Here is a 16,750-nt window from a genome sequence, read left to right on the forward strand (position 1 = left end):
TTTAAACTGGTTCTGTAGTTCAGGCATTTCCCCGTATAACTTTAAAAACGAACAGAAATAACTATGCTCTGTTGATTGAATCAGCATAAACTTTATCAAACAGCTTGGACCACAAATTAGTCACAAGTTACATAGGTAACTACTATAAATAAGATTCTGTTCATAATTATGCACTGACCTCTTGGGCTATGTGGTTCATTTGTGTTACTGTTTAAATCATGTGATCCACACAAATACAGCTGGTGACATACAGTGAGAAATGTACTTCTTGGGTTTGATGGAGTGACATACAGAGTCTTCTGCACTAAACCAAGTGAAATTTCACTGTTAAGTATAGGTGATCATTGCCCGCTTTCCTGGTAAGCAAAAGCTGTTGAGCACTGTTGTATACAACTCACTGAATTATAATTGCAGATGTTGGTTGTGTCCTTAAAACAAACATCTCATTCCTGCGTTAGAAACCCAGGAAATACAAGCAAAAAAGAAACAAAACCACCCCATCAACAGTTGGCCTTGGATTTCCAGCTAGTTGGCAAAAGAATTTTCCTTTACCAAAACCCAGTCTATCCTTTTTGTTTTTTGAGAAGGAAAGAAGACTGACAGAGGTTTCTTGGTAACTAGACTGCCCTACCGGTGCAAGTCCATAGACAGCACGTAAACTCTGTGCTGTCTTGCTGTGCACATGAACTGTAACTTCTTTGGTGGTGGATTCTCCTGCTGTCCAGAAGCCAGTTCTGGAGGTATTTTGTGCAAGGGAGAGATCAGAGGGCTGGAAAGTAGAAGAGTGGGGCACAATAATAGCAATAGAAAATATACATAGAGGGAGGAGAGCTAAAATAGACAATGAGAAGTGAGAAAGTGAGTTGCACTTTATTACATCGCTCACAGAGGCCGTTGATACTTAATGTGTCCTTGCATTCTTGTGTTGTTAAATCCATGTCATCAGGGACAAATTTTGCACTTGGTTTTACTTGTCCTGTTGCTCTGCATATGTGCCAAGTTCTTCAGCTTCTGTGTTATGTTACTACTTGGTTTTAGTCACATTCATCCTGGTTGTTTGGAAATCTGCCTGGGTGACTCAGAAAGAAATACAAAATATTTCCTTGTTTTGTAAGACCTACTGTCTTTGCAGCCTTTCTTCTTGTTTCATTTTGTCAATGAGAGCAGCTATAGCTTGTTTCAGGAAGGTAAACTCCCAGGTATCCATACAAACCAGGCAGCAGAATTCCGTATTGAAGGAATGAACAGTATGGAGGTAGAACACAAATGTTAATTCATCACTGATGACATCTAAATGCACAGCCATACAATTTCTTTCAAATCCTCATGAACAATTTCAGTCTTTAGGCCACATATGCAGTCTTATTTTACTGGGGATACTTACTTTGTATCCTCTGGCCATGTTAATCCATCTTAATTTGGTTTTGACTATCTAAACTGTATACAGCACTCATTGTTTCTAAAGTTCTAATTCTCTGTACTTCTCTGCTCATAATGTTATGCTTCTATATCCATGGTGTTTATTACAGCTTTGAAATTCTGCTTCTGGCAAAGATGACTTAAGATTAGGCTCTTTCAAATGGAAACTAAACTTGTTAGCTGTTTTTAATAATATGTAAAAATGAATGAATGGTTTCAAATGAACAGGAAATTATGCTGTATACTTAGTCTTGCATGTGTGAAACTCTAAACTGCTCGCAGATACTTTCAATGCTGACTTCCCATGCTTTCCAAAATTAATCTTTTGAAATAAACATGCTTTTAATATAAATATTGGAAGGCAGGAAATAGGAGATTGTTACCTGAAAGGCATGCTCATAATGTATTTAATTACATGTTTGCTTGTGTTTCCAAATGTAGGTGTGCGCCTAGACCGAGTACGTGGAGGTCGCCAGAAGTACAAGCGCAGAATAGATGCAGAGAACAGCCCATACCTGAACCCTCAGCTAGTTCAGCCAGCAAAAAAGCCATGTGAGTACACTACATACACAGCATTTCTCTCTGAGTGCAAGCTATTGACTCCTAGCCCTGTTTGTCAAGCTCGTTCTGAGTGGAACAGGGGTTTGGTCAGAAAATAATACCATGAAGACTATATCAATTTAGCTGTTAACAGGTTTTATTTTAAATATGCTCATCTTTCTCAAGTGGAGTTGAACAGAGTGTTTTTACAGGTGGAAGTGTATAAAAGCATGGTTTATGCAGTGCAAATTTTACATTTACAGGTTATCTTTATTTTCAGTGGTACATAAAATGGTTCATACTGTGATCATTAGCTCATTGAAGCTTCTACTTCCAGATTTCACAAGAAAGTGATTTTTGTAGTTTTCACTAACTAAATGAGTTTGACTGCTCAACCTCCCAATGAAAATACATTAAGAGCCTCATTAATTTATACCTATACATTAATACACTACCTAGCATTAGATTAAAACAGCAATATGCCACACTAATAACAAAGCTGAAATTGGTAGTTTGGGCTCTAGTACCCTCATGGATTTTTTTTTTTGCTTTGTTTAGTTATGTTTTAATAATGTCCTTGATTGTATCTAGCCAGGCTGAAATTAAGAGAGAAAGAGATGATCATCTCACTGCTAAAATACAAGTTCCATCCTCTTTGCGATTAACTAAAAATAGTTAGGGGTTTTGCTTTGCAGCTTATATAAACTCAAGCAGTGACTGTACTAATTCCATGAAGTAAATTTAATAGCATTATAGCTGTAGTGCAAGAGGCTGGTATATTACCCTGAAAAGACACACAGGCTGTATCAAGTGTTGTAAACTCTTCCGATTTCAAATGGGAATACACACGTCCAGTTGCTCCTGCTGAGGAGGTTAATTTGCTCCTAACGTGGATAAATAAGCCAGTGAAATAAAGAGGGCAAATTCCTTCTTGTCTTCCGTTTGCCTCTGCCCCTAAGCCTCTGACAACACACATGGCAGTTTTAGCCCCTTGAAAATACCTGGCTGTGTGGAAAATGGAATCTGTTTCTGATGGTGTTCCCCAGTAGGGGACAGTGCTGTGTACAATACGTTTGAGCATATGGGGATCTGGAGAGCAAATAAACAGTCTTTGAACTGTAAGTGAAAGGGCATTTTAGCTGTGTCAAAGAAAAAACAGCCAGTTTTACATAAAATTAAGGCTTAAGTGAACATATGGCATAGTTTCCTTTTGCCTTTCCAAAAAACATTATGCTGATTATATTCCTTCAATTGTCCAATCTGGCATCTTCTACTCAGCCTCTATAAGCTGTCCCACTGTTCTGTAAATACAATCTAGGGCTGCACTAAGCAGATTTTGCACATTATAATAAAAACTTTCTGATAATACAATAAAATTTAATAAACTCTAATGCTTAATTTCATTAGAGGTTTAGTTTTCCTGGGTGCACAGATTGTCAGTTTTTCATTTACTTGATATTGTCATTGAGTAGAAATGTTGATAGCCTAACATACCACAAAAAGCCAAGACCAAACAGACAAAAAAAAAAAAAAAATCCAACCCAAAAGCTCCAAGCCCTTAAGATATGAACAGAGGTTAATGCAGTTGTACTGAAATGCAAGAATCTCTGTGTAAACCCAAGATTATTGCAACGTGGTGCATTACATTACCTATAAGGCGATAACTACACCGATTTCTGTTAGCTCCAGTTGTCTGAGATAAACTAACCTCCTCATAAATCATTACTCATTATCTGAGTGCCTCCCTCCATTTTCCTTAGCTGGTCCAAGTACAAACAATTTTGTAACAAACACTTTAAAGCTTAGTTTTCAAATCCTGACAGATAAGTGTCCAGACTTGAAACAGTTGAATCGGTTTTGTGTGGAAGTAGCCTGGGAGATTTTCTGGACTCTGACTGATAGTTTGTGCATAACAAAGGCACAGGAATGAAAATTGGGTTCTATTGATTCTAATTAGGGAAACATTAAATAAGATTTACCTAGAAACAGTGCTCATGGCTATTCAATTTCCTGAGTGATGGAGTTTTCTGAGTACATTCAGAATTTTCCTATGTTCTATGCTAATGCATGTGCCATGTAGCTTTTTCCCCCTATAAGGAAAGAGCAGGTGTTGGGAATATCTTACCTACACCTACTTCTGATCTCTATTGTATTTTCCAGCTTCACTGTGAAATTTAATGGCCTGCCTGTAGATCTTATTGATGGCAAAAATAAAAAGGATTTGAGATTTTGCAAATCCTAGTCAAAATATACAATATTCCTAACTCATCTACAGAATGCCATTGGTGAGGAACCTCATACAAGAATGAAAGTGGTTCTTTGGCCATTTCTTCTGCCGCAGGGGAAAAAACCCAGAACTCGGGGATGAGAGTGCTTCTTCATTCATTTCTCATGGATTAAAAACCCAAAAAGTAGAAGTCCTCAGCTGCATATGTTTGGATGTTGAGAAACTGTTAATTAATTTATCCTCTTTTCCTAACCAATTAAAAATACTGGAATTTGGGAAGAAATAATGTTATCTTTTCTTACTTACATGTTTCCTGTGCAAAATTGAACAGGTTATGAAGAGACTGTTTAAAAAATAAAAAAAGGTGCAAAGGCTGTTTGCCAGTATAAGTTAAAAATATAACCATCTGTCATTTTTAAATAAGAATAGAATTCCTCATTAATCAGTTTGATAATCAGTAGGCTACTGAGATCAAGAATTGCATCAGTTGGCGTAGTTCCTATGGTTCATATAAAGCCATGAATATGTCCCCTTGTAATAAAACATGCTTGATATGATGGTTTCCAGTTGGCTCTTGCACTTACTATATGAAGGACTAACATATATCACAACTTCTGACACACATATTTGGAATAAGGCAAAAATCGTAGAGACAGTAGATCAGAATCAAGAAGTCTCTGTCACTAAAGAGCAATAAAGTATCAGAAATCTGAATTGAGTATTTTATGGAAATACGTCATGGACTAGTAGGGATCCTCTCTGACACTGCTGGGCAAACACATCCCAGTCAGCTTCCATTGCAGGAAGACAATGTGGTCCATCCTGTGACTTACATGCAGATGGGGAAAATGATACTAATTCTGGCAGCATTCTCTGCACTCAGAAAATACTTGGTGTCTTCTCATGGTGGAATCCCATTTATATCAAGCCCTATAACTTTTGATCTGACTGAAGGGAACAGATTAATGTAAAATCACAAAGGGTGCCATTTGGGCTTTAAATTCTCATGGTGCATTTGAGGTCAAAAGATGTACCTACCAGGGAAAGTAAAATGTAAATATATTGGGAAGTATAGTAATGTACCCTGTATTAGGAGGTTTAATGAATTAGTCCTTTTCCCATTTTTCAGTTCTGCCTTCTCAGAGTAATAAATCAGGCTCCTGTATAGAGATAAAATATTTCCATTGTGCCTTCACATGGATGTAGTGCTCATTTTATGTTTATCCTACTTACAGAATAGCAACACCGTATTGTAAATCTTGCGGGCTCTTCTACTCTTATTTCCTCTCAGCACTTTTCCATATAACTTAATTGATCATTCCAAATAGATTTCACAAGTCATCTGAATGAATCAAAATGAATGAATGAAAAAGTAAATATTTAACCCATGAATGAAAATGCTATATAGATAAAAATAAGCAGTGTGTGACTATGATAAAGTATCATTCTTTGCACAAAACCAGTTTTCAGAGGTAGAGTTTGCATACTTTCATACTTTGCTTAGTTTTACACTCTTTATTCTCTTTCATTTTTTGTTTTTTTCCTGTTTAGAAATGAGGAGATCATGAGTCTGGTTTTGTACATAAAGAATGGTAGTTGGGGTCACTGACAGAAGTTACAGATTTCAGTGATTGACTAAGTGCATGTGGTATTTACTCACTCAAAAATGCCCCTGCCTTTAAGGGGTGGGGTGGGTTGCAGGTAATTAGATAAAGGCAAAACCTACCTATTTGCACAGTCCCAAATACATTATAATGCATTAATCTTTTCCTATAAAGTTTGTACTCTGGTAATAAAAGGGAGTCATGTATTTTTATGTTCCATTAAATTTATTATGTTAAGAACATACATGTCTGGCTTGATAAACACTGTTAATGGATCATATCTGTTTGTGCTGTAACCACTTGTAGAAGGCTATGAAGTTACAATATGGTGTAATTAGGTTCAGTGTCTTAAGACAAGTTCTTGTGCACTTTGAAATCTGAGCCATCTGTTTGCAATGTAGAATGATGCTGCTGGTGATCTTGTAATGTTCTGGACCATTTTTACAGATAACAAGATTGTCTCCCATTTGCTGGTGGCTGAACCAGAGAAGATCTATGCTATGCCTGACCCCACTGTTCCAGACAGTGACATCAAAGCACTTACCACTCTTTGTGACCTGGCAGACAGAGAACTGGTGGTGATCATTGGATGGGCTAAGCATATTCCAGGTACATACAGTATTTATTGCAAATAGACAACATACAGAAGTCATTGCATGGGTTATTCTGTGCTGGTAAAAAATACTACTTTTCTTTCTTCCTGCAATGCATAAAGTTTTCCTAAGGCTCCAGAATATTCCCACAGAACATAGTTTAGATGATCATGTATCTTACCTTGGAGGTAGCGGTGCTGTTGCTGTGAGTGTTACCATGTTAATAAGTTTTACATGCTGCTTAGAGAATTTTTTTTTTCATGTATTGCTTTTATTAAGGTAAATTTCCCTTGCTATCCAGAGCATTAGCCTGGTGTAAAGGGTCATACAAGTCCTCTCCTCTGTAGTCATCTGATTCAGCAGTATCTGAATGTAAGTGTGGCCCCTCTGTTACATAAATGCAGCACTACTGACCACAGGAGGCAAAAAAATTCAGTTATATTTTGGCAAGGCATAGAGGAATTGTTCTCTTCATTGACTGAGCTAGTGTGAGAACTGAATTGTACCAGCAATTCAGTAGAAAGAACTGAATTGTCCCAAAAAGTCTCCTCTTACAACTTAGTATTTCCTTGGTCTGCATGGAATGGACTGCAGTCTGTGTCACATAAATGCACTGATATTATAAAAGCTGACTGGCACTCTTATTAGCAAGAAAAATGGGGGTCATCAAAACTAGTTTCTCAGAAGATTAGTAATTCCTTCAGATAACATTTCAGGTGTATTTTTCCCCCTCCCCAGTGCTGAGGTGTTTGTTCTTGCTCTGTAAGCTAGCAGACAAACTTAGAGAAGTCTCCAGGGTTCTCAGTCTATCACCTTTCACAAATGGTAAAGTCACACAAAAAAAGGTCAGCTTTTTCTCTTGTTTCTTAAGGTGTTTTTCTAGTCCAGCAGATGAGTGAGCATGTTGGTGTGTTTTCATCAGCTCATTAGTTTTCTAATTTTGATAGTGGAGCCTTATTAAGCATGAGAGTGGATAACCTTTAATTCCTCAGAGTAATACGTCATTCTCATTTTAGATGTGATTTTGGAACTCCTTAATAGTAGAATAAATAATCCGGTCAGCTGTTTGTTTATCAGAGTTAAATGTATTTTCTTTCTAATTTCAAAAGAAATTGCAAAGAAATATTTTTGCTGTTTGTTTCTTTTTTTTCCATTGTGCTAACCAGTTCTTCTGGGTCATCTTAGATAAATATAAACACAATATATGTATAAAAAGCAAAGTGAAGAATAATTTGTACCTTTATGAAGTGTTTTTTGGTCACTTCAGAGGAAAGACAACAGCCTACAGACACTAAAATAGTTGGAATTTAGTCATTCTCTGTGCCACAAACGGTGTATAAACAAGCTCTTGTATCACAAGCAATGTTTTTCTGGTACAGTTAACTTATTTCTGTCTCCTTAAACTAGTTTGTCTTTATGCTTTGAATGCTACAGTAATTTCTTTAATCAAATTGATGGAAGTCCCTTTCCCAGCCCACACTGAAACCAATTTATTGGTCATGATACGCCGGCTATGTTGCTAACAGTCGTAACGAACTGTCAGGCAATATCGCAGTGCAGCTAATTTGAAGTCATTAGGTGTGCAGCGTTCAGGCAACAATTTGTTACAGTGGTTAGGAACACAGCTGACATTTCTGAATGGCTTTGTTCAGAGCAGTTCTAGATGAGCCCAAGCAAATTGTAAACTAATTTAAACATCACTCTGTATTATAGTAGCTACTTTGTCTTACACTGGTTGCTAATAAAGCACCCCAAATTAAGTCAAAATGAGTTAAGTAGGTGAGTTTGAGTTTCATCTTTGGAAGATACCTAGATCACCTTAACCAAAATAAAGTAGCTCTCAAAGAAGTCAGTCATGCTCCGTAGCAGTTGCAGGAGAACTTTTGTCAGTCTGATTTGTGAATATGCTGTATAGCTTGGATTTGGCTGGAGGGATGGGAAGAGCGGAGGGATGGGAAGAGCAGAGGGATGAGACTAAGCAGCCTTTAAAACTATGGCTTTGGTTAGTGTGGAGAAGGTATTGGATGCTGTAAGCTGGCCTTGAAAATTTAAAGTCTGAAATCTAAACCACTCAAGGAACTTACCTGCCACAAGACAGCATTTTAGTGCAAAGTAAACTCAAACCATACCTACAGCAGTAAAGCCACCCTAGGGAATTGTACTTACCTGATTTAATTTACAAATGAGAATTTAAAAAAAAACCAGGAAATAAAGACAATCTTTTTATAAGCCTTCAGGTAACAGAGGACAGTGATAAAGCCTGTGCTTGTTTGGCATTTGATCACAAAAATCAAAATGCAAAAGGGCTGGACATGCTAAAGGTCAAATATGTTGGGCGTTTGTGGCTTGGTTTTGAATGTTGGAGTATGGCTCCATTCGGACTGCCTACGCTCAGCTAATGTCTGGCACAAAACAACCTCTGGAAGAGCCTGGATTGGTGCTGCCTGTTTGCTATGCTAACAAATGTTACTGTAGGCAGAAGCATAACAGGATGGGCAAAAGTATGAATTAGGAAAGGGGTGCAAATTGCATAAAAGTTCACTGCAGCTTGGTGGACTAAGTAAACCCTTGGTGTAAATCTCGTAGAGTCGATTAATTATACCAGTAGTGAATTTGTGCCTAGCACAGCAAAGCAGCAATCAGCAAATCTTTCTTTACTATAGTGATTTCTTAAGGTTCAGTGTAATTAAAGGCCCTTATATATCAGGTGCTTAATAACTAATAAAGATCTCAGCTCTAAAGCATTGCAAAGTAAAATTTGTCTTTGTGGAGGAAACTGAAGCAATGTTTTTGCTCTTCTGAAAAAAAGTCTTTTAATAGGATTATCTACGAAAAGGTAACAATGCAATATTCATTCTGCCCTGGCCAACCGTTTCCCATTTCAGTCATAGACTAAAAAATGTTTTCAAATTACACAAAGTTGAAGTCCTTTCATAAAATCATTAGTATTTTTGTGGTATTGGAAATATTTCAATAGTTGCTTTTATTGAACAAAAAATCTATACCATCTACAAAAGGAAATATTGAAAGAAAAATATATATGGAAAGGCTTTATCAGTAAATAGAATTAGTCTCCTTGCATTTATAAATCAAATAAATGGAAAGTGTGTTGTTATGAAACATGACCATGTCTTATCTGAAGAAGAAAAAGATCACAATGGCATTAGGAAATGCTTGACTTTAGTTAGAGAGGCGTAAGGGCACAAGAACAGATGATGGTGCCCTAATAGCCCTTTTTAAGAATGACAGGGCCCCGCCATTAGCATCCTTTTATATCCTTGGAAATTGCTCATGCCTCGCTTTTATGGTTCCTATCTGCCTGACTCTTTTTTATTTCTCTTTCAATTTCATCCGCGCTCGGATAAGCGCATGCTAACACAATATGATTGAGCTGTAAAATGGAACGCTGTCGCCTCTAATCTCTTTTATGTAGATATGGAGGTACTTCCACACTCCACTTCATTCTCTCTCCATTGTTGGCCTTTTTAGAATGTGTTGCCGAGTAATGGAGGCTCAGTCAAATATTAGAGCTAGGTTTCACAGGGTGTGATAAGAAGATTATCAGGCCAGCAGTCAGATCTATTGTTGTTCTTTGTGTCAGATTAAAATATTCTGATGTACTGTAACTTTGTTAGTAAAATACTGAAGGTGCTTAGGGAAGAGGCTGATGCTGCTTGGTCTCCTGCATGGTGAGACAAAACTACTAACTGACCTAAATAAATTGTAAATATATTAGGAAGCCTCTGCAAGACTTTATTTTATTTTATTTTATTTTATTTTATTTTATTTTATTTTATTTTATTTTATTTTATTTTTATTTTATTTTATTTTATTTCATTTCATTTCATTTCACTTCACTTCACTTTATTTTACTTTATTTTATTTTACTTTATTCATCTTTTAAATAAGGAAGCCTTTCTTAATTCAGTATTTTCTGGTAGTTGACTTTCTTCCCCATCACATTGTATTTTGGGGTGTTTCCATTTCATTGGTTGCATTTTATTAATTAAACTTTCTCTGTAGAGGGTGGCTTTTTGCTGATACCTACTCACAGTAACAGAGTTGTTTCGGCATGATTTTTGTAACTCTCTCATTGACATTCACCAAAATGTGCAACATTCTTTCATATTAAGTGGAGGCAGCAAACATTAAGCTCTTAAAAATGTGCATAACAGGAAGCTAAAGACAAAATGTTCTCGACAAAATTTGCATGCATGAAAAAACATAAACCAGACCATAGAAATCAACTTTTTGCACTTAAGATGAAAAACTGTTTGGAAACAGTAAATCAGACTAATACATCAAAAATAACTAGTTATATTATTTAGTAAAATAAGCCTGCTTGTCTTCAACTGTTTTTTTAGCAGAACAGTGTTCAAGGAAGGGAATAGTTAGAAATTGATACTGCCACTGGTGCTAATATTTTAAAAAAAGTGGAAAAAAGAGTATTATTTTAATGTAACAAATACAAGGGTGTTCTGACTATTTTGCTGTTAATGTTTTGTGAAACACTGTTGTTCCAGCATACTCTTTGTGGAGGACAATATTTAAGCTTTCCTTTCCAAAGCAGCTCTCAGGGGTGTAGTTTGACATTCTAATACTTGAACAAGAGCATGATTTGCTGCAGAGTTGTCATTTCTAAAATGCCCTTTTCTCACCATGTGTTTCAGAAGTACCACCCCATGTAGGTAAAAGTGCAGAAAAAAGTTTACCACAATGACTTCTGTGGATTGTTACTGGGGCAGCCCGTGGAGAATCTCAGCTCTGCAAGGGGGACAGGTGTCTTCCTGTATGTATGTCTGTACCATGCTGCCTGCTGGTGTAAAGTTTGTGCTCAGCCTTCTCTAGTCTCTTGTGCTGCTAGCTGGATTTAGGGCCATTTCAGATGCAGTCCTGCAGCTTCTGAGAGCACCCCATCACATGCTGCCTGTCCCTCCACAGACAGCTGGACATGTAAATGTGGTGTTCGCTGCTCATGTGACATGGAATGGAGTACGAGTTGTGAGGTGCTAAGAGGTTGGCAGTAATAATAACTTGAGCCTCCCGGGGAATCAGGACATCCTGCCCTTTCTCAGTGTGTTAACTGGGACACTTTATCAAAAGCCTGGTATCTGCCCTTCTTTTAACTCCTTCTACAAACATGCTTTAAGTACAGAAACCAGACCTGCTCTTCCTATGAGGGAAACGTTCTTGAACTCACAGCTTGTGTGACATGTGATCTAAGGCAGACCATTCCCTGGGCCTTGAGGGTAGAGATTTCAGCCAAGAGGTTTCTCAAAAACTAATGACTTCCTTGACCTCTGTCACTGAATTGTACAATATGGGAAATCAGCAATTGGCAGCCGGTTTTATTTTTGAGCATTGGCATGGATGGACCACCCAACACTGCCGGGGTTTAGATCACCATGTTGATTCGGGTTTCTCTTAAGCAGAATGGAACAGCAGTGTGCCTAAAATGCCAGCAGTTCATCTGTCCTGTCATTTGAAGTGCTAGGAATGGTGGCAATTTTCATTTTTTTTATATTGTGAAGGTAGTATCACAGAGAGGGCTTAAGTGATTTTGCAAGGCAGGGAGGAAGAGGTAGGATAATGCATGGAATAAACACGTCCACAAGTCTCCTAGCATTTTCAAAACAAAACAAGGGCCTGTACTGTGGCAAAAGGTAGTAACCAAAAGATCTGTTTATGTTTTTAAAAATTTCAGCTTATTTCAGTACAAAAGAGTAGTGGCTTTGTGTACAACTAGAGATGCATACACTCCTAGTGTGTCTGCAAGTTCCAGTTCAGAATTGAGAGAGACAGCACTGGAGAAGTGAGAAGGTTTCTAATAATGCTAGACATAGATGTCCTGGGGTAAAAAAAGCACTTTAGTTTCCAGGTTAGTCACTTCTGGCATTTTTTTACTTGCATTAAATTAACCAAGGGGGGAAAAAAATAATCCCAAACATATAAACATCTCACCACCTGCAAATTATATGTGAATATAAAATAAATGTGCAGTAAAACTCAAAAAAGCAGCTGAAACTCTTGCCAGTTATAACTTCAAAATCTCTACCTATTTGTTGAAAAAGCTAGTTTAAGAGTAATCATCACCAAAATCGTAACAAAGTAAAAAAATGGAATTAGCAGGTAACAAAAGAACTCAGCTCAATTTTTATCTTTTAACATAGCGGGAGTTTTTAGGACAAAAAGTCCCTTATTTAAAAATATCCTCTTCTCTCAAGATCAAAATTAAGCAGTGACTCTAAGTCTCTATTAAATTCACCTTTTATTCCTATACAAGTACTTGCTTTTTCCTTCTGAGTGACTGTCTGCTTTTTTTTTTGTTTGGTCGCCTTTCTTTTTTTTTTTTTTTTTTTTGAATCAGTCCTCTCCCTCCACCCATGCCCCCAACATTCACACTACACTGTCTGGCTGTTGCACTTTTTTTTTTTCTTTCCCAGTGTCCCCCTTTATCTGCCTCAACCAATCTCCAAATGAATGCATGTCTATCATGGCCTTAGCTTTGACACTCTGGATATATTGATTAATAGTTGCCCTAAGCTCCTTTTAGCAAATCAAATTTTCACTTTTAGCAAGGATTTCGCCTCTGATTTATTCAGCAAAGTGAAATGCACTAAATTGACTTTGACATTCAGGGAAAATGGCTGAAAAACAAAGAGGGGAGGAAAGAGATATAAATTGTGTGGCAGCTGGAGACTTCAAGCATAAAAGAGGCCGTTTTCTATAGAATATCACTGGTTAATTTGGAAACATGCATTTAAGCAGGAGTATAAATTATTTTCTTAAAATTAGATGTTTTTTAGACTGAGGATTTGGGATATAATAAGGTTTACTTAGAAAAATGCAATATATTCAACCCAAATTCATCACTTGCTAATCATGGTGCAAGTGTGGGATCCACTTTTGTTGCCACTAATAATTATTATGTTAAACGAGAGACAAAGAGGTTTCTGAGTAGTTTTATAATGAGGTGCTAAATTGGTAAATATCTTCCTACCATTGCATTATGTTGTTCACTCCTGTGGCCCTTTAAAAATAAGAAATGATTAATAAAAAGAGAGCAAATCAACAGTAATGAATGCCAGTGCTTTTCATTTTCTTTCTATAAACAAAAACCAGCTAGTTTCTGAGCCTTAAATGCAAAAGCATGAAAAGATGTAGCAGCCATTTGCTATTACTCTTCCAGCAAAATCAAGTGTTGTAGTACCCCGGGTGACTTGTAGACAGAGTTAGAGATCCTGCTTCCTTGCTCACTGATGTTGTATCACTGAAGTACCAGGAGGCTAAAAATGCTCCTTGCATATTTACAAGTTTTCAAATGCACTGCTAAATGGAATAAAGGAGAGGGGAAAAGAATGAGAAAAATAATTACTCTCTTCCATTAGCAGATCCAGATGTTTTTGAGGGGAGTGTACAAATATGCAAACTAAAACTGCAGGAAATTGTTTGGGCTTGTTCCATGGTCAGATACTACAACAAAATTTTTTTTAAATTACATATGGTAGTTTGTTCAGTTAATCTATAGAGACAGACCAGGAGCCTTTGGTAGGATCAGTTGTCATGGGTGTACAAGTCAAATGTGCTCTGCCATCCTCTGTTGTTTAAGGATCTGGCCCTGGAGGGATAAATCCCCATCAGTAGTCAGTGTATCAGTGGGAGCTGAGAGTTTCCTTTGTCCCCTGTGTGTACTCACCACCTCAGGACTCTGCAGCACTGTGCAGAATCGAGGTTTAAGCAAGTATTTCCACTCAGGGGACAACAATACTCACCTTTGTACCCACTTCTTGTGTGACAAACGGGTTTACTAGATTAGGTCTGTGTAAATTGCAGATGACTCAGTAGCAGTTTTCCTTCTTCTAAGCCAACAAGGAATTAATCTTATTACCAGAGGGTAAGAAGTCTAAATGTATCTTAACCTTTTTAATTTTACTGTAATCTCCCTTCTCTTTTTTTTTTTTTTTTTTTTTTTTGGAAGCAAGCTGGATGTGAGGCTTCAGTAATAATGGCCTTTTGCAAGTGGCAAGTGGGACAGCATCTGGGGTGCCATACCTGACATAGCTGGGCACATGAGATTTTCAGGCATGTGACTATTCCATCATTCCATCATCACCCCCCATAATATAGCTCAACCTTATTAAAAGACCACCAGTTAAGAGTACACTTGCATGAAAGAATTGAAACTTCTGAAATAGGCTTTGAGTGGGTGTCCTTTCCCAAACTCCCCAAACCGTACAGTTCATACCTCAAGGATGGCCAGCTTCTTATGAGTAATGCATGGCTGCAAGGTAGGAAGATGCCTTGCTCAGAAACAGAGGAAGAAAGTTGGAACAAATCTTGACATTATTCCTTAGCTGAGGAATTTGCAGAAGAGGCAGATGCAGCAGAACTGAGCCTGTCATTCATATTCACTAAGTATCACTTTTGTATTTACAGGACTCCTCTCCTCTAGAAAAATAAAGCTTTTTTTAGCCAGATTCACAGTTTAAAGAACATCCAAACAAAAAGGGTTTTTTTCAGTTTTAAAATTCCTGAAAGCTTTGTTGGAGATAAGATGATCAGTGTTATATGTCATTTAAGTTGGCCTCTGAAAGGATTGTGGTAGACACAGGGAACACAGAAGTAAAATTAGAGCAACATAGCCCTCTTATGGTAACTATTTAGGCCATTTTAAACTAAACATTTGACTTGCTCATCTAACTAAGCCTCCAACAAAAATATATTTACTTTGTTCTGGGTGGGGAAGAAAAGAGCACCTTCTCAGTCATACATGTTGATACTGTAAATCCAGGATGGGAGGAGGGAGGGGGGGAAGAGCCAGTTGCTTAGGTTGGATTTAGAGCAGACAGGTCTCCACCTGTATGACTGGGTCAGAGACACAGGATGGTCTAGTTTCCTAAAGTCAGCTGAGACCAGTTAAATCCTGTAATTCTAAGAATGCCTCTACTTTCTCCCTGGATAAGTTCAGCTTCACACCTGCTTAACCTACATTAGAATAGGATTAATTACCTGAATTGCAATGCCCCCTTAGCCAGTCAGCACGTTTCTGGCAGGGCACATGGTGACCTGGGTCTGGTTATATATAGTGTATGAATAACAGGAGAGCACCTGGGCTGTAATGGCAGGGCTCAGTCTAGTCTGATAAAAGAATCAGCAGTTTTTAAAAAATGAGTCTGCAGTAATCACCTTCTGCAGCAGCTGGATCATACAAGGGCTTTATGAACTCATGTCTTCATTGGTAGTAAGCTTTTCTTGTTGGGCAATGCTCAATTTATGCACACACATACGTATAGGCATGTATGTGTGTGCAGAAAGAATCCTAGGAAACACAGAATCCAAAGAATGCAAGTACTGGATGCCCCTGTATTTAATTACTTGGAAGGAGCACTTGACTGTAACTTTTGAGTCAGTGTTCCATGTTACTTTAATTCATCATCTCCAAGTTTAATACTGCAGAGCAGGCAGTATTAAAATATTTTGGTAATTCTTCATGCAAGAAAACACACAACCTTCCTTTCATTTAAAAACATGTTCTGGAAAGTTCTCTGAGAGTATGGTGGTCTGCCTAAGGTATTTTCCACACCAAACTCCTGAGGCACGTATTATAGACGAGTGGAAATTTCACAGTATAGCTCTGACCCTTCTCCCCAAGATGTTTTCATCTGCCATGTTGTGCACCATCAGTTTCAATCATCTGCATTAACAGCTGAGGTGAAATCAAATACTGAAATGAGATGCAACTGCAGATACAGAAGGCTCCAAGTTCAATGGAAATGGCACTTGCAGAGTAGAGTCATCTCGCTTAGCAAGTCCTGACATGTTCTGCACGAGAACACTGGAGCAGAGAGTTGTGGTGAGGGTGGAGAAGAGGCGGGGGCAGATCTGCAGTTTTCTTGCATCCTGCTGTTGGAGAGATTAAGGGGGACAGTTTAGCAGATAATGACTGCTGCTCATACATTTTTTCAAAGAAGTTGCACTTCTAGCATAAATATCTCGTGACACTGGCAGGCTGCAGCGTGCATTTCTAGCCAGAGATTTCTTCTGGCTATGCTTTAGCATCATGCCTGCCTTTCTGAGTAGGCATTAGACTCCAAACTTGCTACGGTTCTAGCTATATCTGGTAACTGTGACCCATGTGTCTTTCATTAATTAACTGTGCTTGTAGTGAGAAGAATTTAGAGTCCTTCCCTGTATCAGTCTCTTGTAGAAAGCCATTCTGCTCTGTGATCCGTTCTTCACTTTTCACTACTTTTCGGAGAGAAAGTTAACTGTTGGGTGGATTCAGGAGCAGGTTGCTTAGTGTCAGTGAATCTTCAGCTACAGATATAACATGCAAAATGCATTGTGAATTCCAGATTATCTTCATT

General features: G+C 37.8%; 1 protein-coding gene across 20 annotated transcripts in view; it reads left to right on the forward strand.

The window, feature by feature from the left end:
- ESRRG (estrogen related receptor gamma) overlaps positions 1 to 16,750 on the forward strand; it is a 397,608-nt gene that overhangs the window by 343,328 nt on the left and 37,530 nt on the right. For all 20 annotated transcript variants that reach the window (XM_069009523.1, XM_069009539.1, XM_069009526.1 and 17 more), the window contains 2 exons: positions 1,861 to 1,971; positions 6,238 to 6,399. In XM_069009523.1, coding sequence (XP_068865624.1) covers positions 1,861 to 1,971; positions 6,238 to 6,399 — 273 coding nt within the window. The remainder of the gene's footprint in view (positions 1 to 1,860; positions 1,972 to 6,237; positions 6,400 to 16,750) is intronic.

Source organism: Aphelocoma coerulescens, chromosome 3, assembly GCF_041296385.1.
Source record: "Aphelocoma coerulescens isolate FSJ_1873_10779 chromosome 3, UR_Acoe_1.0, whole genome shotgun sequence".
In the NCBI taxonomy this organism is placed as follows: Eukaryota; Metazoa; Chordata; class Aves; order Passeriformes; family Corvidae; genus Aphelocoma; species Aphelocoma coerulescens.